Source organism: Ornithorhynchus anatinus, chromosome 14, assembly GCF_004115215.2.
Source record: "Ornithorhynchus anatinus isolate Pmale09 chromosome 14, mOrnAna1.pri.v4, whole genome shotgun sequence".
NCBI classification, from domain to species: Eukaryota; Metazoa; Chordata; class Mammalia; order Monotremata; family Ornithorhynchidae; genus Ornithorhynchus; species Ornithorhynchus anatinus.
The window spans coordinates 33,201,469-33,228,999 of record NC_041741.1 but is presented as its reverse complement, the minus strand read 5'-3'; the positions used below and the strand labels follow the sequence as shown (position 1 = coordinate 33,228,999).

Below are 27,531 nucleotides of genomic sequence, written 5' to 3'. Positions count from 1 at the left end.
TACAGTCTCTCTCACAGACACACACTAGCTCACCCATGTATACACAGTCTCACACAGACACACACTAGCTCACGCATGTATCACAGTCACACAGACACACACTAGCTCACCCGTGTATACACAGTCTCTCTCTCTCACACACACTAGCTCACCCCTGTATACACAGTCTCAGACACACACTAGCTCACGCATGTATCACAGTCACACAGACACACACTAGCTCACCCGTGTATACACAGTGTCTCTCTCACACACACACTAGCTCACCCCTGTATACACAGTCTCTCCCACACAGACACACTAGCTCACCCGTGTATACACAGTCTCTCACAGACACACAGTAGCTCACCCCTGCATGCGCACTCTCTCTCACAGACACACACCAAGTCACCCACGTATACACAGTCTCCGTATCACAGTCTCACACAGACCCACACCAGCTCACCCCTGCCTGCACAGTCTCTCTCACAGACACACGCTAGCTCACCCACGCATGCAGTCTCTCTTCTCTCTCACAGACACACGCTAGCTCACCCACGCATGCAGTCTCTCTCTCTCACACACACACATACACTAGCTCACCCATGTATCACAGTCTCCCAGCCACACAGTAGCTCACCCCTGCATGCACAGTCTCTCTCACCGACACACAGTAGCTCACCCCTGCATGCACAGTCTCTCTCTCTCACAGACAACACTAGCTCACCCCTGCATGCACAGTCTCTCCCACACAGACACACACTAGCTCACCCATTCTCGCACAGTCTCCCAGACACACAGTAGCTCACCCCTGCATGCAGTCTCTCTCTCAAAGACACACACTAGCTCACCCATTCTTGCACAGTCTCAGAGACACACAGTAGCTCACCCCTGCAGGCACAGCCTCTCACACACACACACTAGCTCACCCCTGCATGCACAGTCTCAGAGACACACAGTAGCTCACCCCCGCCTGCACGGTCTCTCCCTCCCACACCCGCCTCCCTCCGCTGCGCCCTTTTCCCTCCCCGCCCCCGCCGCGCGCGCGCGCGCGCCCCGCAGTCCGGCTTTATTTGTTTGCCCGCGGATGACGTCAGCCCCCTCCGCTCTCCCCCCCCCCCCCCCCCCGGCGAGGTCGGCGCCGCCGCAGTCCTTCCCCTTCTTCGAGGCCGGCCGGGTGACGTCACAATGGGGCGAGGTTCCGATTGGCGGGCGGCCGCTTCGACGCCACTTCCGGCCGTGCGGGGGGCTATAAGAGGCGGCGGCGGGCGGCCGGGTCCCTCGGCCCCTCGGAGCGGGGGAGGGTGCGGGGGGGAGGCGCGGCGGAGGGGGCGACGCCAAGGGGCCGCTCCGTCCTCCTCCCACCGTGCTTCCCCTCGGCCGCCGCCGCCGCCGCTTCTTCTTCTTCTTCTCCTCCTCCTTCTCCTCCTTCTTCTCGTCGTGGTGGTCGTCCTTCTCCGCGCCCCGGCCCCCGCCCGCCGCCCCCATGCATCCCTTCTACAGCCGCGCCGCCAGCATGATCCGCGAGATCGCCGCCGCCGTGGCCTTCATCTCCAAGTTCCTCCGCACCAAGGGGCTGACGAGCGAGCGGCAGCTGCAGACCTTCAGCCAGAGCCTGCAGGAGCTGCTGGCCGGTGAGCGGCGGGCTGGGGACGGGGGGCGCCGCTCCTCGCCTCCCCCTCCCCCCCCAGAGCCCCGAAAATGGCCCCGGCCCGGGGCGAAGCCCGACGGCTCTTGGGGGGGGGGGGGGAGGTCGGGGACAAAGGAGCGGTCGGTCCTGCCGACCGTTGCCCCCCGCTGGGGGGGGGGCGCGGGCACGAGGGTGGGCCCCCCTCGTCCTCCATCCCCACAGGCTACGGGTTTGGGGGGGGGCGTTTATGGGTCGGGGGAGGGGAGGCTTGCCGAAGAGTTGGCACGGAGAGCCGCAGCCCATTGTGCGACTGGGAGTGGAGAAAGTAAACACGGGAGGGGCCCGGGGGGGGGGGGGGGTCTACACACACACACACACACACACACGCAAGCCCCTCCACACACGTACACATATATACACCCAAATCCCTCCACACACGTACACACGTACACACCCGAGCCCCTCCACACACACACATACACACGTCCCTTCACACACACATACACACACAAACCCCCAAGCCCCTCCACACACAGGTACACACACATACACACACAAACCCCCAAGCCCCTCCATACATACACACACACAAGCCCCTCCACACACAAACACACACACACCCAAGCCCTTCCCCCCCCACACACAAGCCCCTCCACACACACACACACACAAGCCCCCCCCACGTATACAACCCTCCTCTTCCCCCCCTTCCGCCTCCTTGAGGGGTCGCACGTCCCCCCCCCCCCCACCCCCAGTTGCTTTTGCTCCCTCCAAGCCTCCTCCATCCTCCCCCCACCCCCAAGAGAAAAGCCCACCTTGGGCCTGGGGCACCGAGTGGAGCCCACCCGCCCATCCGACGCTAGCCCACCCTTCCCCGAGGAATTGCCGAGCTCTAACGGTGGCCCCCCTCTCCCTCCCCCCCCCCCCCATTGTTTCGCTCGCAGAGCATTATAAACACCACTGGTTCCCAGAGAAGCCCTGCAAAGGATCGGGTTACCGCTGCATCCGGATCAACCATAAAATGGACCCCCTGATCGGACAGGCGGCCCAGCGCATCGGACTGAGCGGTCAGGAGCTGTTCCGGCTGCTCCCCAGCGAACTGACCCTGTGGGTCGACCCCTACGAAGTGTCCTATCGCATCGGGGAGGACGGCTCCATCTGCGTCCTCTACGAGGCCTCGCCCGCGGGAGGCGGCGCCCAGAACGGCACCGGCGTGCAGATGGTGGACAGCAGGATCAGCTGTAAAGAGGAACTTCTCTTGGGCAGAACGAGCCCTTCCAAAAACTACAATATGATGACCGTGTCGGGTTAAGATACGGTCGGAGGACGGGTCGTCTTACGGATGGATCGATTTGATTTCGATTTTTTTTTTTTCCGATTTTTATTTTTTGTTTTTTCCCCCGGCTTTGGGTGGGCTCCTCTTGGGGATGGATTATGGAATTTATACCGTGTCACGGCTGTGAAGATCTGGCACGGGGTAGAAGGGTCGGTTTTTAAAGCGACGGTGCCATAGTCTGGACGGTACCTCTCGGTGATCTGGTAGCCCGTGAGTCCAAATAAACGACCGCTCTCGTCCGCTAGGGAGTGAAGTCTCAGGGTGGATTCGGCCTCTCCCCTCTGACTCGACCTCTCCGTCGATTCCTTCGACTCGGACCCGTATCCGCCGCCCCCTCCGCGGTAGACCTCGCGGAGCGGATCCTTGCGCCGTCGCGTCCGTAGGGCGTTCTAGGTCGACCCTCCCGGCGGCTCGGTGGCGGAGCTCGAGCGTTCGGACGCGGCGGTGCCGGAAACCGTACGACAGACTCTTACCTAGCACTTACGATATGTATAAATGTACATAAGACGGTCGATCTAGCGAGCGCGACCCGGGGGAGACGGTCGGGGCCCCGTGTCTTCGGCCTCGGAAGTAGCGGGCCGCCGGAATCTGCCGCGGCGACAGGCTTTAAAGAGACCAGATAAAGACACCGTCTGAACTGTGGTGTGCGTTTAGCGCCGGCCAGCTCTCTGTACATTTGCTAGCTTGTAGTTTTATAAGACTGAGTAAACTTCTTATTTTTAGAAAGTGGAGGTCTGGTTTGTAATTTTCCTTGTACTTAATTGGGTAAAAGTCTTTTCCACAAACCGCCATCTATTTTGTGAACTTTGTTGGTCATCTTTTATTTGGTAAATTATGAACTGGTGTAAATTTGTACAGTTCATGTATATTGATTGTGGCAAAGTTGTACAGATTTCTATATTTTGGATGAGAAATTTTTCTTCTCTCTATAATAAATCGTTTCCTATCTTGGCATTTTAATTAACGTCTTGTCGTGATTACGTAGGACCGGTCCAACTCCTCTCTCTCCCGGAAGACGTATCCCAGGTACCGTTGAGAAGGATGTCGGTCTCGGAGGCACACTGGCCTTGCCGGGGAAACACTCGATCCGGGCCCGGACCGACGGAGACGCTGGTGTATTAAAAGTACCCGGAAGGTCTAGAGAAACACGGTGGTGTGACGTGTCAGTGCCTTTTAAAAAAAACAAAAAAAAAACAAACGCTTTTTAAGTCCGTCAAAATCCAGAAACTAATTCTAGGGAGAGTAAATCCAGGATATGAGCATAAGGGACCCAAGTAACTTCTTCCAGAGATGACTCACATAAACCCAGAGGATTAAAATTTTAACGGTTTCCCGGTGAAGTGAAGATCGTAACCAAAACGGGGTCCCTTCTGACCCGCCGTTGGGGGAAAAAAAAAAAAAAAAAAAATTCCGGGTCTGTCCCTGATGGATTCGATTAGAAAACTCTGGGAAAGTGCCCGTAGTCTTAAACAGGCTAATCGCTGCTCAGAGATGGGTTGCTTTTTCACTGCAGCGACGAGGCAGACTTATATATCACTAAGATGGAATTCTACAGAAGGTACGTATGCAAACTTTCTATTCTCTCCCGGACCGAGACGTTGGGCCGTTTGGAATTGAACGCTTCTCTTCGGATTCTCATTTGCAGATCGTCTCTAAGAACCCGAATGGCCAACGCGACCGCCGTTCTTCTAACCCGTGTAATCGTGGCCGTAGGTAATCCTGGATTAAAGTGGCAGATACTCAGATTTTTGCCGGGGGGGGGGCAGGGAGGGAGGTGGTACGGGGCCTGACCCGGGCCGGACTCGCCATTTCCAATAGTAGCGGAGTAGTTTTTAAGCATTCAGTTCGGCGCGCCACCCCTCCCCCCAAACCTTAGTGTGTTTCCGGAGTAAATCGCCCACCCTCCGGAGTGTGGCCTATCCTGCCGTAGTTAACGCGCGAGCGGTGCTTCACGATGCTCTTGTTGTGTGCGTGGTAGGAGACTCGTTGGCGGAGGTGTCGGTGCCGTTCAGGTGTGTGGTGGTGCGTTACGTGCTGGCTCTCTAAGGGTATCCAGAAGCCAGAGAGTCTACTAAGGTTAAACAGTAGTCAGTCGTGCAGTATTTCTTTAGACCATCCAAGCTTTGGTGACACGGGCAGCTGGGCTTTACACCGGGTGACCGTTTCACTCCATTCGGTGGGTGCGCTCAAGCTTTGGCTCCAGTGCCGGCTCTCTCTTCAAATTGGACTTTTCAGAAGTCAGAATGGGAATATCCTTAAGTCAAACTTGGTTTCCTTTTTTCTTTCTTTGCTTTTGCTGTTGTTGTTTGAACTCGGTTCTGATACCCGACCGCTCAACGGTCTGAACGAGTGACCTTTCCTGTGACGGGAGAAGCGAGCGGGATGAAAAGGTTCTAGTAGCCCAGATTAAAGGTACCCTCGATTCTCACCGTTCGAGTTCTTAGATGCCATTTTCAGTTCTTCGGTTTTACCACCTGAGGTTCACTGCAAATATCTCTGTGGCATTGGGAAGCATCAGGCCAATAGACCGCATACGGTACGACTTGAGAGGCCAGGCGGGCGATGGAAACAAGCTCACAGCTGTTTCCTGTAACTCTAACCTTCCTTTCTCCAGACAACAGAGCACACACATCTAGATGAGTGGCAACTGACTTTGTCTTCTCACCCCTCTCTTTATTTGGAGAGGCAATAGTTAAGACTAGTAGTATGGTTTCCGGTGAGCTGACTCTCTTCACGTCTCGATCCTACGGTTTTACGTTTCCACCTCGGAACGGATAATGTCCAGGCCGCCTTCCGATGTCAGGGAGTGAGATGACTACCTGTAACCCAAAGTAGAAATGAATAAATGTGTTACATTGTCAACATTTTAATCCTCTCAAACTAGGTCATTCGTGCCTGATTTTTGATCTGCAACAACTGTAATCAGTCATTCCAAGGGTTCTTGGCCTATAATTTCAGGTGGAAATTGGCTTTTCCTCTGAACTGAAACTTTTGAAATTTAATCTTTTGAAACTTTTCTCCTTAATCCTCTTTTATAGCTAACAGTGCCTTCATTTTCCCGGTGCAAGTAAAACCAGCTTTTCTAAGATGTGATATCCATATGGAAAACACAGTTCTTTGCCAGGCTTTGAGAAAAGCTCTTCTGTAGCCATAGTGTAGTGGTCACAGCGTATACCAAGACACTTTCTGGTAAAGTTTACTGAAACCTCAGTAAATTGCAAGGAAAGTTTTGGCTTCCCATCGGATGTTTTGGCCAGGGTTACCGGTCTTTACTGGTCAGTTGATTTCTCCCGCCCCCTTCTGCCTGCTGTAGAATGTTTGGCTAAGCTTGTAAATTATTGGCTTGCCAAAGTTTTTTTTTAAAGTTGGCTTTAATATTAGAAATAAGGGCTTCTAAGCACCAATCTCCCCCACCCCGTGTCTCTTCAAAGTCCTCCCTTTGTGCTTTCCGCCCACTCTTGCTTCCATCCTGTTCTGACTATTTTTTATCCTATCATCCGCACAGCAGTTCTGCCTGTGCAGGACCCCTCTTTGTGATGGTGGAATTGATCAGAGGACTCATTATTGAAAGGCTTCCTCTGTTGCCAGATGGACTGTAGTGGTCCCAGTGATTTGGTTTTGCGGTCTTACCCCTCTATTTTTCGGTGGAGCTTGTTCAAGATAGGGATCTTGGTGTGTCTGACCGTCTTCTCCTGTATCCTAAAATAGGTTGTCTGGAAATATAGTCCTTAACACTAAGGTCTCTAGTGGAATTTCAGTATGCAAACCCAGCTGTTGCCTAGAGCACATCAGCTGGTTTTTTTTTTTTTTTAATGTGTTTCTCAACAGCAGCCAGTAAATAGGAAGCTTATTGGATCACTTTTTAAAGTCTCCTGGAAAACATTCATCTAGGGTAAAATGGTTGCTTTAGCAAAACTCTGCTGGCTTGACTTGGGAGACTTTAGGATGGCTTTAAAGATGTGGGCCAAAATCATAGAGGACTTCTATATATTCTTAGTTAATAGCGAAGGTTTATTTTCACGTGTGCTTTACATATTAAGCCCAAGGTGGTGTAAAGTGAATACTGTGAAGCGGGTTGCTAATTCAGAGGCTGCCAAGAAAGGGAGTCTTACAGGGTAAATGCTGAATTAATAGCAGTCACACTTGATTTCCTAGAGTAAAACTTTCATCAGTTGCTTTGACAATACTTTTTAAAGTCTGGTTTCCTAACTTTGGGCTACAGTCACAATCCAATGAGATGAAACCGCCATTAATTGAGAAACACTCAACTGCAGAATTTTCAATAACTGGATGTGAACAAACACAAAATTACAGTAATTAGAAGCAGAGTGCTTTGCTAACGTGCTTGTCCCCTAGCATGGCCTAGTGGAAAGGGCGCCAGTCTGGAAGCCGGAGGACTTGGGTTCCAATCCCAGCTCTGCCATTTGCTTGCTGTGACATGGGTCAGGTCACACAACTTCTCTGTGCCCCAAGTTCCTCATCGGTAAAATGAAGCTTCGATGCCTGTTCTCCTTCTTCCTTACTGCGAGCCCCATGTGGGACGGGGACGATGTCCAACGCGATAAGTTTGTAACTTCTGCGGGGAGGCAACGTGGCCTAGTAGATAGAGCACAAGCCTGGGAGTCAGAAGGACCTGGGTTCTAATCCCGGCTCCTCCACTTGTCTGCCGTGTGAACTTGGGCAAGCCACTGAACTTCTCTGTGCCTCAGTTACCTCAACTGTAAAATGGGGATTGACCGTGAGCCCCATTTGGGACGGCAGGGATCGTGTCCAACCCGATATGCTTGTGTCCGCCACAGTGCTTAGTAAGATGCCTGGCACATAGTAACTGCCAAACAAATAACATCGTTGTTGTTATCATTATTAGGGATGAAAAGGCACAGAGCTGGAGGTAAGGAAATGAGCGGGAGCTAGGGGAAAGGGAGGAAGAGAAAACTGGGTGTGAAGGCAGTGGGGAAGGGGAAAAAGCTGTGTGCTTGAAGATAGAAGAAGCTTTGGTTTACAAGGAAGATAGGAGAATTGAAAAGGAGTCCGGCACTTTGCCATAAAAGTTCTTCAGAAAAAACTTGGGAACTAGATTCAGCAAGGACTTGACTGAGTTCATGAAGGGGAAATAAAGATAAACTAGGTGGAAGCACAATATGCCCTATTTGTGACCGCAAGTTTGCCCATAACCGTGACTGTATTTTGTTGTGTGGGTTTAGGGTTGAAAGTAGAACCCGGGCTGGGAAGGGAGAAAGAGCAGGGTGAACCTTAGGTGAGGCTCACTGGAAATACAAAGGACTTCCCGGAAAAGTAGCTGGCTTTTCTGCACATCTTAGAGAAGGTATGGGGAGGAAAAAGTGCCTGCTGCAAAACAAAACAAAAATAGTACAAATCCACTTGAGCGCTCTGTGTTCCCGTCACACCGAATGCTGGTGTCTTCGCATTCACTCTTATACCTTTTGAAGGAAGCCCCTTTAGTCTGATCTCAGTTGAAAAATTCAAGATTTAAGAATCTTTAGCGGATGGTTTCGTTTTCCACTCTTTTCACTCTATTGGTTTGAGGACTAAGAAGCCAGAGGATGGAATGGTATGTGTGTCACCTAAAAGCATCAGGAGGTCAAAAATTGTTTGGGAAGCAATGTCTGCTGTCTGACCTGATTGCCTTGAATCTACTTCACCGTCTAGTGCAATTCTTGGGACATAAGCTCACTTTGGGCACAGGGAATGTGTCTTGCACTCTTCCAAGCACTTAATACAGTGCTCTGCACACAGGAAGCACTCAATAAGTACCATTAATCGATGCAAAGTGCTTAATAAACATCACAATTATTGTTAGAGTTAATGGGAGGAGATCTAGAAGGATAGTGGACCCCTTGTCGCATTCAGTACTTCACAGTCTCATAAAGAATGTATCAACTCTGTTGTATCACCTCCTGAGTGCTCCACACACAGTAAGTGCTCAATAAATGCAACTGATTAATTTGACTCAATAATAAATACTTTCAGAGCTCTTGAGAGGCAGGTTTTCGGTTGTTACTGGCAAACCTGGATAAGAAAGCATCTTTGAAAAGATGACTGTACCAAGAAAGCCCTTCAAAATGATGAAGACCTTTTGGAGGAGTTGCGGCCTCAGAAAGCTTTGAAGGGGAGAAGGGTGGTGGTCTGGTGAATATGGAGGGAGAAGGAGGATGTGGGAAAGGGCTAGGCAGCGGGATAGATGAGATGGAAGCTCAGCGAGCAAGCTGGTGCGGGACTGAAGTACGAGATTGGTGAGGGAAGGTAGGAGGGGGTCCAGCTGGTCGAGTGTTTTAAAGCCGACGGTAAGGAGGTGGATGGGGTGGACCACCACTGGAGGTTCTTGGCTGAGGAGATGTGACTGAATTGTTTATGGGAAAATGATCTGGGCAGCAGAGTGAAGTATGGACCGGAATTGGGAGAGCTGGGAGGCAGGGAGGTCAGCGAGGAAGCAAATGTCAAGGAGGAATAAAAGTGCTTGGATAAGGTGTTCTGTTTTGGACACGTTTAGTTTGAGATGTCAGCCGGACATCTACTTAGAGAGAGGTCCTCACAGGGCTCCCGATCTAAGAGGGAGGGAGCACTTAATAAATACCACGATATACTCATTATTATGAGTGGGATTTGAGGAGAGATTTTTAGCATCTCAAGTCTGTGCATTATGTTGAAAGGAGCCTCCAAATTTCCAATAAAATGAGTATAAAATAATTATTCCTGCTTAAATCTGGGATGATTGGGAAAGTCTGTATCACTAGATTTTAGCATCTTGAAACTTTAGGCTTCAAAGTTGGGGAAGCAGCATGAGCTTGGTGGGCAGAGTCAATCAATCAATGGTATTTATTGAGTGCTTACTGCGTGCAGAGCATCGTACACGTTCCCTGCCCACAACGAGGCTCTGCCGCTTAACTGCCGTGTGACCTTAAGCAAATCATTCAACTTCTCTGTGTCAGTTTCTTACCTGAAAAATGGGGGTTCTATAACTGCTCTCCCTCCTACTTAGATTGGGATCCTCATGTGAAACAGAGACTCTGCCCGATGCTTTTTTCTTTCTTTTTTTTTTTTTTTAACGGTATTGGATAAGCGCTTACTATGTGCCTGGCAATGTTCTAAGCGCTTGGGTGGGTATGAGGTAATCAGGTGGAAACAGTCCTTGTCTCACATGGGGCTCATAATTCCCATTTACAGATGAGGTAACTGAGGCACAGAGAAGTGAAGTAACTTGCTCAAGGTCCCACAGCATACAAGTGGCGGGGCTGGGACTAGAACCCAAGTCCTTCCGTCTCCCAGGCCTGGGCTCTATTCCCTGGGCCATACTGCTCTTCTGGCTAAATAACCTGATTAGTGTTTACCTCAGGGCTTAGAACAGTGCTTGACACTTAGTAAGTGCTTAACATACCATAATTATTCGTTATTATCAGGCTGCTGTTCTGTCACCTTCAACTTCTCCGTCACTAAACTCCCTTACTTCCCCGTCACTACGCTCCCTTACTTCCCCAACCTTCTGCTCCGTGTTTTGACTGGGGAAAATTGCCTTTCCGCTTTATTCCTGATAACTTGGATTCACTGAAAAAGATTGATATAGGACTAATTTTTAAAAGCAAAGGGGAGGAGAACAGTTATGTGGCTGATTTTTGAAAAAAAAACAAGTGATTGGTATAGCTCGTGAGCATCATCCCTCAATCGGGAAATTAAATTTGTTCTACGTAATTTTCCAAATTCCGAAAATGTACTGGGCCCTATGTAATACTTAAGGGTTAGGTCACTTACCTAAAAACGCTCTCCCTTACTTGCCAAGTGGTATTGTTCCTGAGCTTATTCTAGTGCTCAATACTGTGCCCGACTCTCAGAGGCCTCAGTAAATAATATTGCTTTTTTCTTGGAGGTGGTGCGGTGTGGTCTCCGCCTTGATGGAAAAGAAGAAATAACTGTCTTCTGGAAGAAGCGAGTATGAAGTTTAAATTGAATTGAGGAGGCAAGGAGCTGTATTTTATTTCCAGACTTCCTTGAGCTGAAGTGACATTTCTTTATACCAAGATGCTTCATGTGGTTGGAGCTAATGGAGAGGACTCCTCAAAACAAACTGTCCAGAGGCTTTGAGAGAGACCTTTGGCGGGTCTAGAAGCTCCCTAGATTTTAGGAACTGCTGGCGATTCTTTGCTCTAAAGTACAGAGTGGTGTAAATTCTGCTTAGGTACCTGGACTTTTCTGGGATTGGTAATAATAGAAAGACAGGTAGCAATCTAAATGTAGACTTAGAAGAAACGGTCACAGTACCACAATCCAGTAGTCCAAGGTTTAAAACTTGAACGGTTCAACTGCCCTCTTTCTTTGCTCCATAGAGCTTTTCTTGCGTGTTTCAATCGGCCTTTTGTGGTATTTTGTGATGCAAAACCTGATGCAAGGTTTGCGCTGCATCTGTAACATAATGAAACCAGCTTTCTTCAGCCATAAAGTGAGTCAGTGAGTGATCATGGGATTTTAAAATTTGACACCAACTAATGTGAGGGTCAAATAATACGACCGGTCCTGAATAATATGCAAAATAACTCGACTTCCATATTACTTTAAATGATTAAAACACAGTAAGCTTAGTTTAGACCGAAAGGCCTAAGGAGTGAATTGACCGAAGAGCTCTATTTGGCAGAATTCCCACTAGCAGGAACAATGGGCTTTTCCAAGGCTTTCAATGGAACAACCCCAGCATAAATAAATTGATTTTAGTTTATAGAACATTGTGGCTTGGATTATGAATAGTTTATTGAGGGTCTCCACTCCCCTGTGAACATCTTCACAATTGATCAGTCAGCCCACTCCTACGAAAGTTTTTTAGATTCAGTGATCTATGAATAGGAGCCTGATAGCCCAACTAAACGGAGACCACCCTGCTAATTTGTGGCAGAACTGCCAGTGCATCAGGGTGGTGTTCTTTCAGAGAAAATAGGTATCTAGTTTAAGCAGTAGTTCTGAATTGAACCCCTGAACCTAAGCCTTGAAGCTCCTCCCCTAACCTTTTTCCTGTAAATCTCCCCTGACCCCTGGACTCCGCTAGAAATGCCTCATACTGGACTGAAATTCTTTGCCCCAGTGAGCCCATCTCCGATAATGGCCTGCCACGCTCATAAATCCCACTTAAGTCAAAAGCAGAGCATTTGTATGGAGTGTATATAAATAAGCAACCTAGTGTATCTGGCCCAACGGAGACTGTCTAATCAGTTATGATGGGATTGTTGCAGAGTTAAAAACAACCCCCAAAAAAGCCTTTCCTAACCTGAACAAATGCCTATATTTCTTCCAAGCCTGAGTAATTAGCTTACTCTTTTTTTTAATTCATCACTTGCTTCCCTAACAGAGATTGTAACAGAGCCAGGCACAAATAAGAAATGAATTGCTCTTTTTCCTCCCTATTTAAGACTTCATTTTTGCTTCAAAAGCATGTGGCAATAGTTAATTTAAACATGAAACAAATCGTTGCAAGACGAAACCATTCCTTTTCAACTGGTAACGATTTGGTGGTTGCTAATGTCTTCCTGACCAATTTAGCTCTGACTTTTTCCCTCTGAAATGAGTAATAAAAATCTGAGTCACGTCCAAAACTGCTTCGATAATCACTGACTCACGGATTTACTAAAAAGTGCTTCAGTGTCTTCTCAGGCCCTAAGCTTGGGCTCTGTGAATCCAAATGAAAGTGTGTTGTAATAAGGTTTCCAATTAAAGGTTACTTGGAATTTTAGGGGTATATTAATTCGGGTACCAGTTCCCAGGCCAATCAACCAGTCCATTGAGTGCTTACTGTGTGCAAAGCCCTGTACTAAGCAATTGGGCGAGTTCAATAAAATTAGTAGAATTGAGAAGGAACCTGGTCTAGTTGAGGGACCACGGGCCAGAGAGTCAGAATCTGGGTTCTGGTCCCAACTCCACCACTAATCTGCTGCGTGACCTCGGACAAATCACTTGACTTCTCTGTGCCTTAGCCACTTCATCTGTAAAATGGAAATTCACGCTGTGAGCCCTACGTGGAACTGTGTCCATCCTAATTCTTTCATCTACCTCAGCACTTAGCACAGTGCCTGGTGCAAAGTAAGCACTTAATAAATAGCATCAAATAATTAGGCGCGATCCCTGCCCTCAATGTTTCCCACCCAAATTTAGCTATTAACAAATTAAGATTGCTAGTCAGGCTAAAACTAATTCTGTCCCCTGCTCGAGGGGGTGATAGGGTGCTTCAAGTGTATAAAGAAGTCCATTCACTGACACATTGTCCTCTTTTCACCTGATGCAGAGGATAAGGGCATTACACCACATTGGTAAGTAGAGTGTCGTTGGAGAGCGTGGCTGAATGCAGAATAGTGCTCCTGCGTGGACTGTAATTTTGCTCTCTACTTTGCTTTAACATTTTGGCATAACTCAGCCAAAAAGCACAATATTGGGTAGGTGAAAGGAAAAGGAAATTCATCTAGGAAGACATTAATAAGGTAGCTAGAAAGTAATCTGTCCCACCTGGGGTTCAGAGTATAAAGGGGAAGGAAGGCAGGTTTTGTATCCCCACTTTGTAGAGGAAGCTGAGGCCCAGAGAAGTTAAATGACTTGCCCAAGTTTGCACATCAGGCAAGTGGCAAAGTCAGGATTAGAATCTGGGTCCTCTGACCCAGGCCTGTACTCTCCCCACCAGACTACCCTGCTTCTTGAGATTCTACTCTTGAGAGAAGATCATGCCTGAAAATAATGGATGGGGTGAAAGAAAAGTTTATTTACCCATTCCAGGAGCTTTGGGTGAGACAACCTCAAAGTTTTTCTCACTTTTTTCAAAATAGTTCTTTAATAAAAATGTCTTTATTCATTCATTCATTCAATAGTATTTATTGAGCGCTTACTATGTGCAGAGCACTGTACTAAGCGCTTGGGATGAACAAGTCGGCAACAGATAGAGACAGTCCCTGCCGTTTGATGGGCTTACAGTCTAATCGGGGGAGACGGACAGACAAGAACAATGGCACTAAACAGCGTCAAGGGGAAGAACATCTCATAAAAACAATGGCAACTAAATAGAATCAAGGCGATGTACAATTCATTAACAAAATAAATAGGGTAACGAAAATATATACAGTTGAGCGGACGGGTACAGTGCCATGGGGATGGGAAGGGAGAGGTGGAGGAGCAGAGGGAAAAGGGGAAAATGAGGCTTTAGCTGCGGAGAGGTAAAGGGGGGATGGCAGAGGGAGTAGAGGGGGAAGAGGAGCTCAGTCTGGGAAGGCCTCTTGGAGGAGGTGATTTTTAAGTAAGCTTTTGAAGAGGGAAAGAGAATCAGTTTGGCGGAGGTGAGGAGGGAGGGCGTTCCAGGACCGCGGGAGGACGTGACCCAGGGGTCGACGGCGGGATAGGCGAGACCGAGGGACGGCGAGGAGGTGGGCGGCGGAGGAGCGGAGCGTGCGGGGTGGGCGGTAGAAAGAGAGAAGGGAGGAGAGGTAGGAAGGGGCGAGGTGATGGAGAGCCTCGAAGCCTAGAGTGAGGAGTTTTTGTTTGGAGCGGAGGTCGATAGGCAACCACTGGAGTTGTTTAAGAAGGGGAGTGACAGGCCCAGATCGTTTCTGCAGGAAGATGAGCCGGGCAGCGGAGTGAAGAATAGACCGGAGCGGGGCGAGAGAGGAGGAAGGGAGGTCAGAGAGAAGGCTGACACGGTAGTCTAGCCGGGATATAACGAGAGCCCGTAATAGTAAGGTAGCCGTTTGGGTGGAGAGGAAAGGGCGGATCTTGGCGATATTGTAGAGGTGAAACCGGCAGGTCTCGGTAACGGATAGGATGTGTGGGGTGAACGAGAGGGACGAGTCAAGGATGACACCGAGATTGCGGGCCTGCGGGACGGGAAGGATGGTCGTGCCATCCACGGTGATGGAGAAGTCTGGGAGCGGACCGGGCTTGGGAGGGAAGATGAGGAGCTCAGTCTCGCTCATGTTGAGTTTGAGGTGGCGGGCCGACATCCAGGTGGAGACGTCCCGGAGGCAGGAGGAGATGCGAGCCTGAAGGGAGGGGGAGAGGACAGGGGCGGAGATAAATGTCTTTATGTATTTAAGTGAGGTTTTCTTTCTGAGCATTGATTTTCCTAAATCACCTGGCCCATACAATAATCCTGGGGGAACTTATCCCCTCAAAAACTCGAAATGGTAAACCGAGTTCTTGGCATTTTATAACATGCTCCGGTTTTGCTATAATGGAAATAGATTAATCAGTAGATTATATTTATTGAGCACTTACGGTGCAGAGAGTACAGTATAAAAGAGTTGGTTTCAACAATGAAGAAATGCTGCTCTAATACTGTACATACTTCCGTTACCATAGACGATCTGATGTATATGGCAGAGTGGATAAAGCAGGGACCTGAGAGTCAGAAGGTCCTGGGTTCATTCGTTCATTCATATTTATTAAGCACTTACCGTGTGTAGAACACTCTGCTAAGCGTTTGGAATACATCACAATACAATTCAGCAATAAAGCAACGGGTTTGAATCCTGCCTCTGCCACATATCTGCTATGTGACCTTGAGCAAGTCACTTCATGTCTCTAAACCTCAGTTCCCTCATCTGTGAAATGGGGATTGAGACTGTGAGCCCCAAGTGGGACAAGGACTGTGTCCAACCCGATTTTCTTGTACTTACCCCAGCATTTAGTACTGTGCCTGCCGAATAGTAAGCGGTTAACAAATTCTACAATTATTATTATGTAAAGCTATTGTTCAATTTGCAGAAAGTCACAAATAAGTACATAGCTAGGAATAGCCCCAGTGCCGGTCCCATTGTCTGTTTAAGAAGTCCTTTCTCTTCTCTAAAGGAGAGATGAAACAAAAGCAAATCCCTTGTTACCTCCCTCCTCACTCCCTCCTTGATTGTGTGGGATTTTCTATTTGCAAAGATGGTAAACACATGAATATTTAGGTCTCCGTAGCAGTGTCCTCCGCTGTACATTTAAAAGGATCCTTGACTACACTTTGAAAAGTAAGTTCGCATCCCCTTTTAGATCAGCAAAGTGAGTGGGGAACAGTAAGGTGGTCCTGTCTGGTGGTCAGTCCTGATTTCTTGAGTGCAACTAGGGTCCAACTCAGAATTCTTTGTTTCCCGGATCTCACTTCAGAGTGATTGTTTTGGACCTGGTAACCTAGGTTAAGCAATCAATGGTATTTATTAAGTATGTACTTGGAGTAGAGCACTGTATTGAGCACTTGAGAGAGTACATTACAACAGAGTTGGTAGACACATTCTCTGCCCACAGGCAGCTTACAGTCTAAAGGAGGAAGGCAGACATAAATTGCAGATATGTAAATAAGTGCTGTGGGGCTGATGATGGGGTGAATATTACAGATTCAAGTGGATAGGAGACAGAGAGAGAGACGGAATGAAGAAAAAGAGGGAATGAAGAAAAAGAGGGCTTAGTCAGGGAAGGCCTTTTGGAGGAGTTGTCATTTTAATAAGGCTTTGAAGGGGGGGAGAGTGGTGGTCTGTTACATATGAAGGGGGAGAGAGTACCAGGCCAGAGGAAGGATGTGAGCAAGGGGTTGGCAGTGAGAAGATACTGAAGTATATTGAGTAGGTTGGCATTGGAGGAGCAAAATTTATAGGCTGGGTTGTAGTGAGAAATCAGCAAGTTGCAAGGTAAGAGTGGGTAAGATGACTGAGTGAATTAAGGCCTTTGGTAAAGGAGTTTCTGTTTGTTGTGGAGATGGATGGGCAAACGGTGAGGGTTTTTGAAAAACGGGGAGATGTAAACTGATTTGTTTTTTCAGAAGAATGATGTGGGCATCAGAGTCAAGTATGGACCGGAGTGGGGAAGAGACAAGAGGTAGGGTGGACAATGAGGCGGCCGGTGCAGTAATCAAAGGGGGATATAAGTGCTTAGATCAACATAGTAACAGTTTCCATGGAGATGAAAGGGTGGTTTTTAGTGATGTTGTCAAGGTGGAACTGACAGAATTTGGAAACAGATTGAATATGTGAGTTGAATGAAAGATGAGTTGAGGATAATGCGAAGGTTTTGCGCTTGTGAGACTGGGCTGATGGTGATGTCTACGACACTGGGCTGGACAGGCAGAGGACAGGGTTTGTGGGGGAAGATGAGTTCTGTTAGGATATGTTAAGTTGGAGATGTCTGCAGGACATCCAAATGGAAATGTCCTGAAGGCAGGAGGAAATGTGAGACTGTAGAGAAGGAAAGGTCAAGACTGGAGAGGTAGATTAGGGAATCATCCTTGTAGAGATTGTAGCTGAAGCCGTGGGAATGAATAAGTTCTCCAAGGGAGTGGGTGTAGATGGAGTCTAGGAGGGGACCTAGTACTGAGCCTTAAGGGATTTTCACAGCAAGAGGGTTCGAGGCAGAGGAGGAGCCAGAAAAAAGGATTGGAGAATGAGCGACCAGGAGAGAGCAGTGTCCGTGAAGCTAAGGTTGGATAATGTTTCCAGGGGAAGGGAGTCCACAGTGCCGAAAGCGGATGAGAGGTCGATGAGGATTAAGATGGAGTAGGTAAATTAAGACCGGTCAGATAAAGCCTTCCTCCTGGGGGGAGAGTCTTTTCCTAAAGAGAGGTAAAGCTGATTTCATTAATAATGTTGGTATTTGTTAAGCGCTTACTATGTGCCGAGCACTGTTCTAAGCGCTGGGGTAGACACAGGGTAATCAAGTTGTCCCACGTGGGGCTCACAGTCTTAATCCCCATTTTACAGATGAGGTCACTGAGGCACCGAGAAGTCAAGTGACTTGCCCAAAGTCACACAGCTGACGAGTGGCCGAGCCGGGATTCGAACCCATGACCTCTGACTCCCAAGCCCATGCTCTTTCCACTGAGCCACGCTGCTTCTCTACAAACCTCTCCAATAATAATAATTATTATGGTATTTGTTAAGCGCTTACTATGTGCCAAACACTGTTCTAAGCGCTGGGGTAGATACAAGGTAAACAGGTTGTCCCACATGGGACTCACAGTCCTAATCCCCATTTTACAGATGCGGTAAATGAGGCTCAGAGAAGCTAAGTGACTTGCCCGAAGTCACGCAGCTGACAAGTGGCGGTGCCGGGATTAGAACCCACGTCCTCTGACTCCCAGGCCTTTCCACTAAGCCACGCTGCTTCTTCAGTGAAACCAGCCCCTCTCTGCCTCCCAGCCCTTCCTCGGTCCGGCTAATTTTCACTTTCCACCTGCTGACCGCTTAAGTGCCTGCCTGCAAGGAGTTTTATCTTGAAAAAGATTTCATACTCTTTCTCTTAAGGTTTATCAAGCATAGTCAGTGTATCTTTATGATGCGAGTATTTTTAGGAGATCATTTTCCAGTAGAAAATACGGGACATTTCCCTTCCTCAATCAGCCTATAATAACTTCCCGTGCCTCACCAGCTTCAGCTCTAAAGGTGGACCTCTTTCTCGCTGCCTCCCTGCTGCATAGAACTCCCTCCTATACCACAGACGACCGCGATCTCCATCTTCAAAGTTCTAGTAAAATCTCACCTCCCGGAAGCCTTCCCTGATTAACCTCTCATCTCCCCACATATGTGCTTAAGTCTGTATCCCTGCCTCATCCCCACCTTCTTTACGTACCCAGTCTTAAATTCCCTACCTGTATTTTATTTTAATATCTGTCTACTCCGATAGATTGTAAGCTCTGTACTCTCCTAAGCGTTTAGTACTGTGCTCTTCACACAGTAAGTGCTCAAGAAATACCATCGATGATGGAAAAGCCTACGACTTGTGAAATGTCACTGGGTATTATTAGCACTGTTTAATGGAGGTAGATAAAGAAGCAACGAGGAAAGAATACGGGCCTGGGAGTCCTAATCCTGGCTCTGCCACGCGGCCTTGGGCAAGTTACTTAACTTCTCTGTGCCTTCATCATATCATGCGCAAAATGGGGATTCATTACTGGTTCTCCTTAGACAGTGAGCCCCATGTAGGACCTGATTCTCTTGTAAGTACCCCAGCGCTTAGAACAGTGGTAGACGCATAGTAAGTGCTTAACAGATACCACTATTTTCTATGATTATTGTTAATGAACCTTCCCGATTGAAAGAAAATCTTTACGGCTGTTGGAATAAGGTTAGTGAGGACCCTTTCCCTCCCAAAGGGTCTGGAGCAGATCAAAGGAGCAGAGCCCTATGAATAGTGCTCACTAAACTGGGCTCTTCCTGGAGGAGGTGAGTTCGGGGGAGGTGGTGTGGTATTGTGGAAGAGCACTGGCCTGGTGGCTGAAAGACTGGGTTTGATGTCACCAGGCTTCTGTGTGACCTTGGGAAAGGCACTTGACCACTCTCTACCTAACTTTCCTCCTCTGAAAAAAAATGAAGATAATGCCCGCCTTTCCTACTTACCCCCCAGGTAGCCGTGAGGGGAGGAAAAACATTTAGCGTACAGTGCTCTGCACGCAGTAAGCACTCAGTAAATATGACTGATAAAAAAGGAGACAATTAATGGGAGAGTCCTATGGGAATAAAAACGCTATTCAAAAAAAAGTTCTCAGGCAATCCTTTCTACCTCCCAAGGCCCGCTTCAGACCCGTTTAAGTTGATCTTCCCGCCGCACTGCCATGTCTCTGGGCCAAGAATAGCCGACCCACGCTACTTTGAGGCACCCAGAAGGCATAGCCAATGGGAGCCCACAGAGGCCTGCTTTATCTACCACCCAGTTTGGCGTCTTCCAACCCTAAAGGGCCAAAACTGTGACAAAGCGTCAGGGATTCGGTCTGAAGACTTAATCCCCGGCTGTCCATGTGGTAATGCAACAGAACACAGTCGCCTCATTGAGATTTTTGAAGTTCAGCAATGTTTTCTATCTGTCGGTAGATTTTCCCGGAGTGGACCCGCGTAACAGATGCCGGATGGGCCGGTATATGACAAGTAGCTAGTTTGCTATCCGGGGGGGGGGGAGGAAATCTTTCATTTTAGCTCTGTCACAGTGGATGCTCTCATTTTTCCCAATCTCTGATTTGGATGGGACAAAGGCAAGTAAATCAATAGTACTTGAGGGCTTATTCTGTGCAGAGCGCTTTGGAGACTACAGTATAGGTAGTCCACATGATCCCTGGCCTCACTAAATTTACAATCCAGTGGGGGAGGCAGACACTAAAATGAATTATAGTTAGAGGGAAGCGACTGAGCTTAAATATTAAGTGCTAGGGAGTATTAAGGTGACAGTGGAATCCTCAGACCTCAGTCTGGATCGGAAAGTTTGAGCAGCTTGTCCGTTAACCAAGGAGTTAAAAGGACGAGTAATAAGAGACTACTAAAACTTTGTTCCATACTCCATGATTTCAGCTAAGTCTGTGAAGTTGAAGCCAAGGGCAAAATGTATTTGCCAAAAGGCTTATATCTCCTTTTACGTCAACACGGAATGGTTTTCAAAATAATTTATTTGAATAAGCTCATACATCCCAGCCCATGGAGTGGTTTATCTGTTAGGGAAGAGACAGCATAAACTTCTAACCTTCTTTCTTTTTCCTGGTATTTGTTAAGTGCTTTCTATGCGCCAAGCACCGCACTGAGCGCCGGGGTAGATACAAGCTAATCAGGTCGGATACGGTCCATCGGTCCCGCCTGGGGCTCACAGTCTTAATCCTCATTTTACAGAGGAGGTAACTGAGGCCCGGAGAAGTTAAGTGACTTGACCAAGGTCACGCATCAGACAAGCGGCGGAGCTGGGATAGCCAAGATTTGATCCTGAAGCACTAATCATTAACGACCGTATGATTCATTTTGATATGAGTTCACAGAGCATAACCAAAGGCTCAATACTTTAAAAATAGCACCCTGTTAGAAACTGCTTTTATAAAGCAATAAATATAAGAAAAAAGTTGAGGATCAGGTCAGGATCGACCCATGTACGATTGGTGTCCGAAGCTCAGGGAACAGTGAGATTAGGAAGGGTTGCATCATTCCCACCTACAAGAAATAAATACAGAAACGCTGAGAAGAATTTAATCAAGGTGAATTGCACAGTTTTTCATACATGCTACTTGCAAACTTCCAAAATGACTAAAAATGAGCCCGAAGAATCTAAATTAAAATGGACTAAAAACAGTTACTTATAGCAAAGTGTAGCTATTCAGAGAAGTTAGTGTTGCCTAGTGGAAAGAGCTCAGGACTGGGAGTCAGGAGATCTGGGTTCTAACCTTTCTTCTGCCACTTCCCCGCTACGAGACTGAAGGCAAGTCACTTGACTTCTCTGTGCCTCAGTTTCCTCTTATGTTCAAGTGCGAATTTCGATCCCCGTTCTCTCTCCCCTTTAGACTGTGTGAAACCCATGTCAGGGATAGGGACTGGGTCTAATATGTTTATCTTGTTTCTGCCCCACTGTGCTTGCCAATATAAGAAGGAAGTAAAATCAATGAATCAATGGCATCTACTGAGTGCTTACTGTGTGTAAAGCATTGTACCTTCTAGACTATAAGCTTGTTGTGGGCAGGGAACACATCTACCAACTCTGTTATATTCTACCCTCTCCAAATGTTCAGTAACTACAATATTAACAGAGTTAATAGACATGTTTCCTGCCCATTGTGAGCTTATAGTCCAGAAAGGGAGAAATATTAAATAAGTAACTTGCAGATATGTGCATAAGTGCTGTGGGACTGAGGGTGTTTGAAGTATACAGATACAAGTGCATGGGAGATGCAGAAGGGAGGAAAAAAAAGATTGTAAGCCCACTGTGGGCAGGGATCGTCTCTCTTTACTGCTGTATTGTACTTTCCAAGCACTTAGTACAGTGCTCGGCACACAGTGAGCACTCAAATACGAATGAATGAGAAGGAGGCAGGGACGAGGATTATTCGGGAGGGCCTTTGAAAGAAGATGTAATTGTAGTAAGGCTTTGAAGGTAGAGATTGGTGGTCTGTAATATTCGGAGGGAGAGGGAGTCCCAGGTTAGAGGGAGGATGTGGGGAAGGGGTTAGTGGTGAGATAGAAAGATTGAGGCACAGTAAGCAAGCTGGCGCTAGATGAGCAAAATGCGCAGGCTGCGTCTAGTAGAAAATTAGAGAGCAAGGTAGGAGTGGGTGAGCTGATGAGTGCTTTAAAGGTGATAATGGTAAGGAGTTTCTCTGATGTGGAAGTTGATAGGCAACCACTGGAGATTTTTGAGAGTGGGGAGATGAAGACTGAATTTTTTTTCATTTTAGAGGAATGATTTGGGGAGCAGAGTGAAGTAATGGAATAGAGTGGGGAAAGACAGGAGGCAGGGAAATTCAACAGTCTTAAAAAATAGGGACCAAGGAGTAAAGTCCGTTTTTTGTTTGTTTGTTTTTATAGCTGCACACAGAAGTATGTGGACTTGAGATCATGTAAACATCTGTAGACATTTGGAGAGGAGGAGAGAAGCAGAACTGGAAAAAAATGACATTGGGCTTCAGACTCTGTTAGTCTGCTACTTACAGTGCTGTATGAAGATCACAATGCTGTCATATATATTATAAGCTATTTCTAACTGCAGATGTAATAACCGATGCCTCTCACTGGTAGTTTTTACCAGAAAACCCTGTGGATACACTACTAGAACGATTGAAGATGGAGAGTGGGGCGTTCTGGGAGAGACAAGATCACTAATAGTTGCAATATCTAGTACAGTTTCAGTATTTCTGCCCAACAGACAGAATATGTCACCACAAAAATGGAGCCTGGAAGAAATACAAAGAAAGAACACTTACAAAAGTATTTAAAGAAAAAAATGTCTTTCTCTTGCCATTCTATTAATGAAGAAACACTTGGAAAAAGTTAAATCAAGAAAAGAGTAAATAGCTTCAACACGCAGTGAGTTCATAATCCTCTGCAGAACTTAGGCCATTCTGTTCAAAAGAACAAATGCTTTATTGTATTTTTTTGTGTGTGACGGTACATGGTACATTTCACACCCTAAGCAGAAAGTTCTGGTCTCTTATGTATATAGAAACTTGTCAAAGGAATGGTAGATTAAGGAAAGCTTTACTGAATGTTTAACCTCATGATAAAAATGGGCATGAAATCACAGAAAAGTTTCTATTCCAATTACCTCAGCACAGAGCGATATTGCTCTTTATAGAGCTGAGGGAGAGATTTGAGACTTGGCAGTAGAGCCCTGGGCCAGGCTGAGAAGATTGAACAATGTTATCTTCATTATTAATGATTGTTATTATATTCTCTTGGGTACGGTCCTGGGAGTCAGAAGGTCCTGGGTTCTAATTCCGGCTCTGCCACTTGTCTGCTGTGTGACCTTGGGCAAGTCACTTAACTTCTCCGTGTTTCAGTTCATCTCTGTAAAATGGGGATGAAAGCTGTGAGCCCCTTGTGTGACAGGGACTGTGTCCAACCTGATTACCTTAGCACAGTTCTTGACACATAGTAAGCACTTAACAAATACTATTATTCTTATTATTAATAAGCTCTTTGAGGCTAGTTACCACGCAACTCTTCTGCATTGTATTCTTGCAAGCGTTCTTGTACTGTCCTCTGCACACGGTAAGTACTCAATAAATATAACTTATTGATTGAGAGTTATGTTCCTGCCTTTCCCACCTTATTAATCGCCTCACTAGGTTCGTCTCTTGCTGCAGTCAACTGTCAAGCCTACTGCTCTGGTGTGCTGCTTGAAACTGAGCTCTGCTAGGCCTTTTCGCGTTGATCCTTCCCTCCTTGCACGTCTTCTTGAAGTTCACCGAACAGTATCTGCTTAGATATCCTGCTATCAACAGCTCTCACCTGTCTCACCCCATCACGGGACTGTGACCATTATTTCCATGCGGGTGAGCTGGCGGCCTTCTAGGCCCTCGATGTAGGGAATGTGGTCCTGCCATTTGATGTCGTTTGGAGCATTCATTCATTCAATTCTATTTATTGAGAGCCTACTGGGTGCAAAGCACTGTACTAAGCGGTTGGGAGAGTACAATATAACAACAGACAGAAACGATCCCTACGTGAAATTGTTAAAGGAGCTAGAATTGTCTTCTAGAGTAGGATCAGCATTTGAAGTCATAGCAAATGTTGGATAATAATAATGATGATAAATAATACTAGATTATTATAGATAATATTCACTATGGTTTTATGAAAAGATCATCCTCAGCAATCACCACGCATTGGGCATCCCTGCTCTTAAAGAGGCGATAAGGAAGAGGAATGAGGGCAGAGGAATGAAACTCCATAATATGTGTGATCATTTTTCTCGAGTTTGGCAACTTGGCTCAGAATGAAAAGGAACCGTTTCTTTCGGACCTTGTCCAAGAAGTCATTCTGTGGACATCTGTATAGCACTCTTCTGTTGTTTTGTATTGTCGATCTTCTCTTACCTATCCTCAAATCATCTCACATGTGATCATTTTTCATCTAAGACGGTACATTGTTTGAAGGGAAACTTGGAGTGGGCCAATCAATTTTAATCTATTAGACTTGACCTGCATGCCTGCCCTAGCTATGAACGATCATCAAGTGCATTAGATTCCCACAAGGGCCTGCATGATTGTCAAGCGTGGAAACAGATGCGAGCCTCTTTATCTAAGAGTTAGCATTCTAGTCCTGGTATCTGAACATTAATTTTTCATGTGTTGTGTGTATTGAACACTAAATTTTCCTTTGACTCTCTGGGCTGTTCCTGAAGGAGGAATGAAAGCTCTAAATATACGTACATGCGTAGCCCGTTCTGTTCTCAGACTACAGTGGCATTTATTCATGGAATGAGAACACAAAAATGATCCTTGAAGAGCACCTGGAATTCTCTGCTTCAGGCAGCGGCAGCCAGAAATGGTTAGTCATAACCACGGTGTTTGTTAAGCACTTTGTATTTTGTGTCAAGCACTGTTCTAAGGGTCTGGGGCAGATACAAGCTAATCAGGTTGGACACCGTCTCGACCTCCATTTTACAGATGAGGTAACTGAGGCCCAGAGAAGTTAAGTGACTTGACCAAGGCCACACAGCAGACAGGCGGCAGAGCGGGGGGTTAGAACCCCGGGACCTTCTGACTCCCAGGCCCGTGCTCTATTCACTACAGGATGCTGCTTGTAGATTGGCTCAGCCCAGCTGTGCCCCCTCTTCACCCTTTCAGGGTTGTTTGAAATGGGCCGGGAAGAGGTTGACTTTTGACCAGTAGAGTGAAACACTATCTCCCCCTTCCCTCTACTGGAGGAGATGTTCAACTCTGATGGAGAGCTAGTGAAAGAAGCTTAGTTCTTTTGGATTGAGCCAAGCAGGGGACAGAAGGCTTGATTCTTGTCCTGAGAGACTTAGAACCACCACTCTCTCTGCAAGCTACAATTAATCAATCAGTGGTATTTATTGAGCACTTACTACGTGCAGACCACTGTACTAAGCACTTGGGAGATTATATTACAACAGAGCTGGTCGATACGGTCCCTGCCCCCAGTAAATTCACATTTGGGGTAAAAAGAAAGCCTAGTTTGGGCTACCTTGGTCATAAGTGTCCTCTGTGGATAATTTCAGCCTCAACTCAGATTTTCAAGGTTCTTTCACGCAGTTAAGCCTCACTACTGCGTAGCCTTGTTCATCTGCCTGATTTCCAGGTGGGTGATTGGTTAATCAATCCTCAAAAACCTTCAGGAGCTGGATGTGGATGGTTAACTTACAGACCTTTCCTTCCGTGTTCGGAAGCGCATCTATTCTTGTTCTAAATTAAATTCGAATTCTTTACCATACCTGTTTGGGAGTCTAGTTCCACCGTGGTCGTCGGTGTTCTGATACAGGATTGCTAACGTGGGTCCTGGTTCATTGGTATTTCGCAATGCAGCCCCAAATTCGGCCCAGAGAGAAAACCACTTCTCCTAGGCATTCTAACAGAGTCAAAATGGGGGCCGCAAACTGAGGATCTCCGAGGTGAGACTGAAGTGGTTCGTGGTGGTGGAGAAGTACGTCATGGCTCAATGGGATCTGACCTCTTATGATGTAAAACGGAGTCACACAGCACACTGGAGCCCCTCAGAATCACAGGTGGCTTGACCTGGCCCTGTGGAGATAAGTCATCTGGGGCTGTTGGACAAAGCTGGACTGTTTTGGGAAAGAAGAGAAACCCCAGAGCTGCTCAGCTGAGCGGAAAGGACAGTGTCTCTCCCATTGGGTGAGTTGGGCGACGGTAATTACGTATTTCAGATATTGCCAGACCTTAGATCTTTAAGTTACAGATCTCTTGCTGCCTAACATGAAATGGCTTATCTCTGGTTACTTATCATACATGTTCAAAGGTCTCTGCTAACTGCATTTGCTGTTTATTTATGTCTGGGTGCAACTTAATTTAGTAATCCCATCTTGTGAAAAGTGTGAAAGTTCAGCTTGATGGGTTTGTGTGGGGCAAAGCTGATGTGAAAACCCAGACATTATGTTCTTCTAGTTGATTACACTTCTGTCCCACAGGAGTCTTTAAAAACGTGGAAGAATGGGCAATTTGGTTTGAAGTTGCTTCAGAGGCTGGTGATTTGACTTTACTCCACAGCTGTGGTAGGGATTTCCTTCTCAGTCTTCTCAGAATTGTTCTTAGAATGCACTTCCCTCATGGTAAACTGAAAGCTGCAGAATGAGTTATCCTCCAAGCTCTAAGTAAGGCTTTGTTTTTCATTCAGCTTTCTTTTGTGCTGGGCTTTCATTGAGTGAAACATCTTTCCTAATTGAAACTCCGGAGTTAGCTGAAGGAGACATTTGTGAAGAGACACAGTGGAGGGCTAGTTTCGAAAAGCACGGTTGTCAAAGGAAAATACCTTGCTTCCGCCTTTTGTCCCACACGGGGGGATAAGATGATCAAAAGATCCTTCAAATGTAAGATAATAAGGGTGTTCAGCAAGTGTAATTGGCATTATAGTATATGCTACTGCTTCCACAAGGGGCAGAAGGAATGTGAGGGAAAAAAAAACCAACCCAGAATCCTTATTTTTCTTCTTGGCCCTTATAATATCTGTCTCCCAACAACTGGGGGTGTGCTTAATGCAAATCAGCACAGAAGGAATATAATGTGTTAGAATAAGGTCAGAGAAACAGCTATTTTTTGTTTTTGCAGATTGTGTTTCCTAGCTAGGGGATAGAGTGCTGGCCTGGGAGGCAGAAGGTCACGGGTTCTAATCCCGGCTCTGTCACTTGTCTCCTGTGAGGTGTTGGGCAAGTCACTTCACTTCTCCCGGCCTCAGTTACCTCATCTGTAAAATGGGGATTGTGACTGTGCACCTCATATGGGACAGGGACTGTGTCCAACCCAATCTGCTTATATCCACTCCAGCGCTTATTACATTGCCTGGCACATAGTATGTTCTTAACAAATACCATAGTAATAAGTCTTGGTGATTGGCAGCAGTTGGCAATGGGTATTAATCATCTCAGTTGTACCCTCTTTTCCCGTTACCACCCTCCACCCCCAACTCATTGTCTCACTTGTGACTGCCCAGAATCTCCCCTGGAGAAACAGTTGAGTATTTAAAGAGGACTAAGAGAATGAAAAAAAGCCTGAAATGCCCTCTGATCGACTGGGACTCTGAGGCAGGAATAACAGTTGCTCTAGAAAATGTTACAAGTTCTTAGTACAGTGCTCTGCATGCAGTAAGCACTCATTAAAAACGACTGATCACTGATTGATGACTGGTTGATTAGCATCTCCTCTGCT

At 46.9% G+C, this 27,531-nt stretch overlaps 1 protein-coding gene and 2 long non-coding RNA genes across 4 annotated transcripts; 2 read left to right on the top strand and 1 right to left on the bottom strand.

Moving 5' to 3' along the window:
- Positions 1-1,269: 1,269 nt before the first annotated feature.
- On the top strand, positions 1,270-3,905 carry BTG1 (BTG anti-proliferation factor 1). The gene is made up of 2 exons (XM_029079139.2): positions 1,270-1,613; positions 2,554-3,905. The coding sequence occupies exons 1-2, from the start codon at positions 1,466-1,468 to the stop codon at positions 2,919-2,921; spliced, it is 516 nt and encodes a 171-aa protein (XP_028934972.1). The 5' UTR covers positions 1,270-1,465; the 3' UTR covers positions 2,922-3,905.
- Positions 3,010-25,767, bottom strand: LOC114816601. Of its 2 annotated transcripts, XR_005660780.1 has the most exons (3): positions 25,587-25,767; positions 4,847-5,764; positions 3,010-4,115 (listed from the first exon to the last, which is right to left on the bottom strand). It is a non-coding gene; the product is annotated as an uncharacterized LOC114816601 (long non-coding RNA). The 2 variants fall into 2 exon arrangements; XR_003764404.2 differs by having other exon boundaries at positions 3,010-5,764.
- LOC114816603 lies at positions 4,577-22,391 on the top strand. Its single transcript, XR_003764407.1, has 2 exons — positions 4,577-4,658; positions 22,217-22,391. It is a non-coding gene; the product is annotated as an uncharacterized LOC114816603 (long non-coding RNA).
- Positions 25,768-27,531: the final 1,764 nt, after the last annotated feature.

Bases quoted from the DNA above. Each gene is read 5' to 3' on its own strand.
- BTG1 (XM_029079139.2), top strand. From the start codon at position 1,466: ATGCATCCCTTCTACAGCCGCGCCGCCAGCATGATCCGCGAGATCGCC. The intron at 1,614-2,553 runs GTGAGCGGCGGG...TTTCGCTCGCAG, and splicing joins CCTGCAGGAGCTGCTGGCCG to AGCATTATAAACACCACTGG.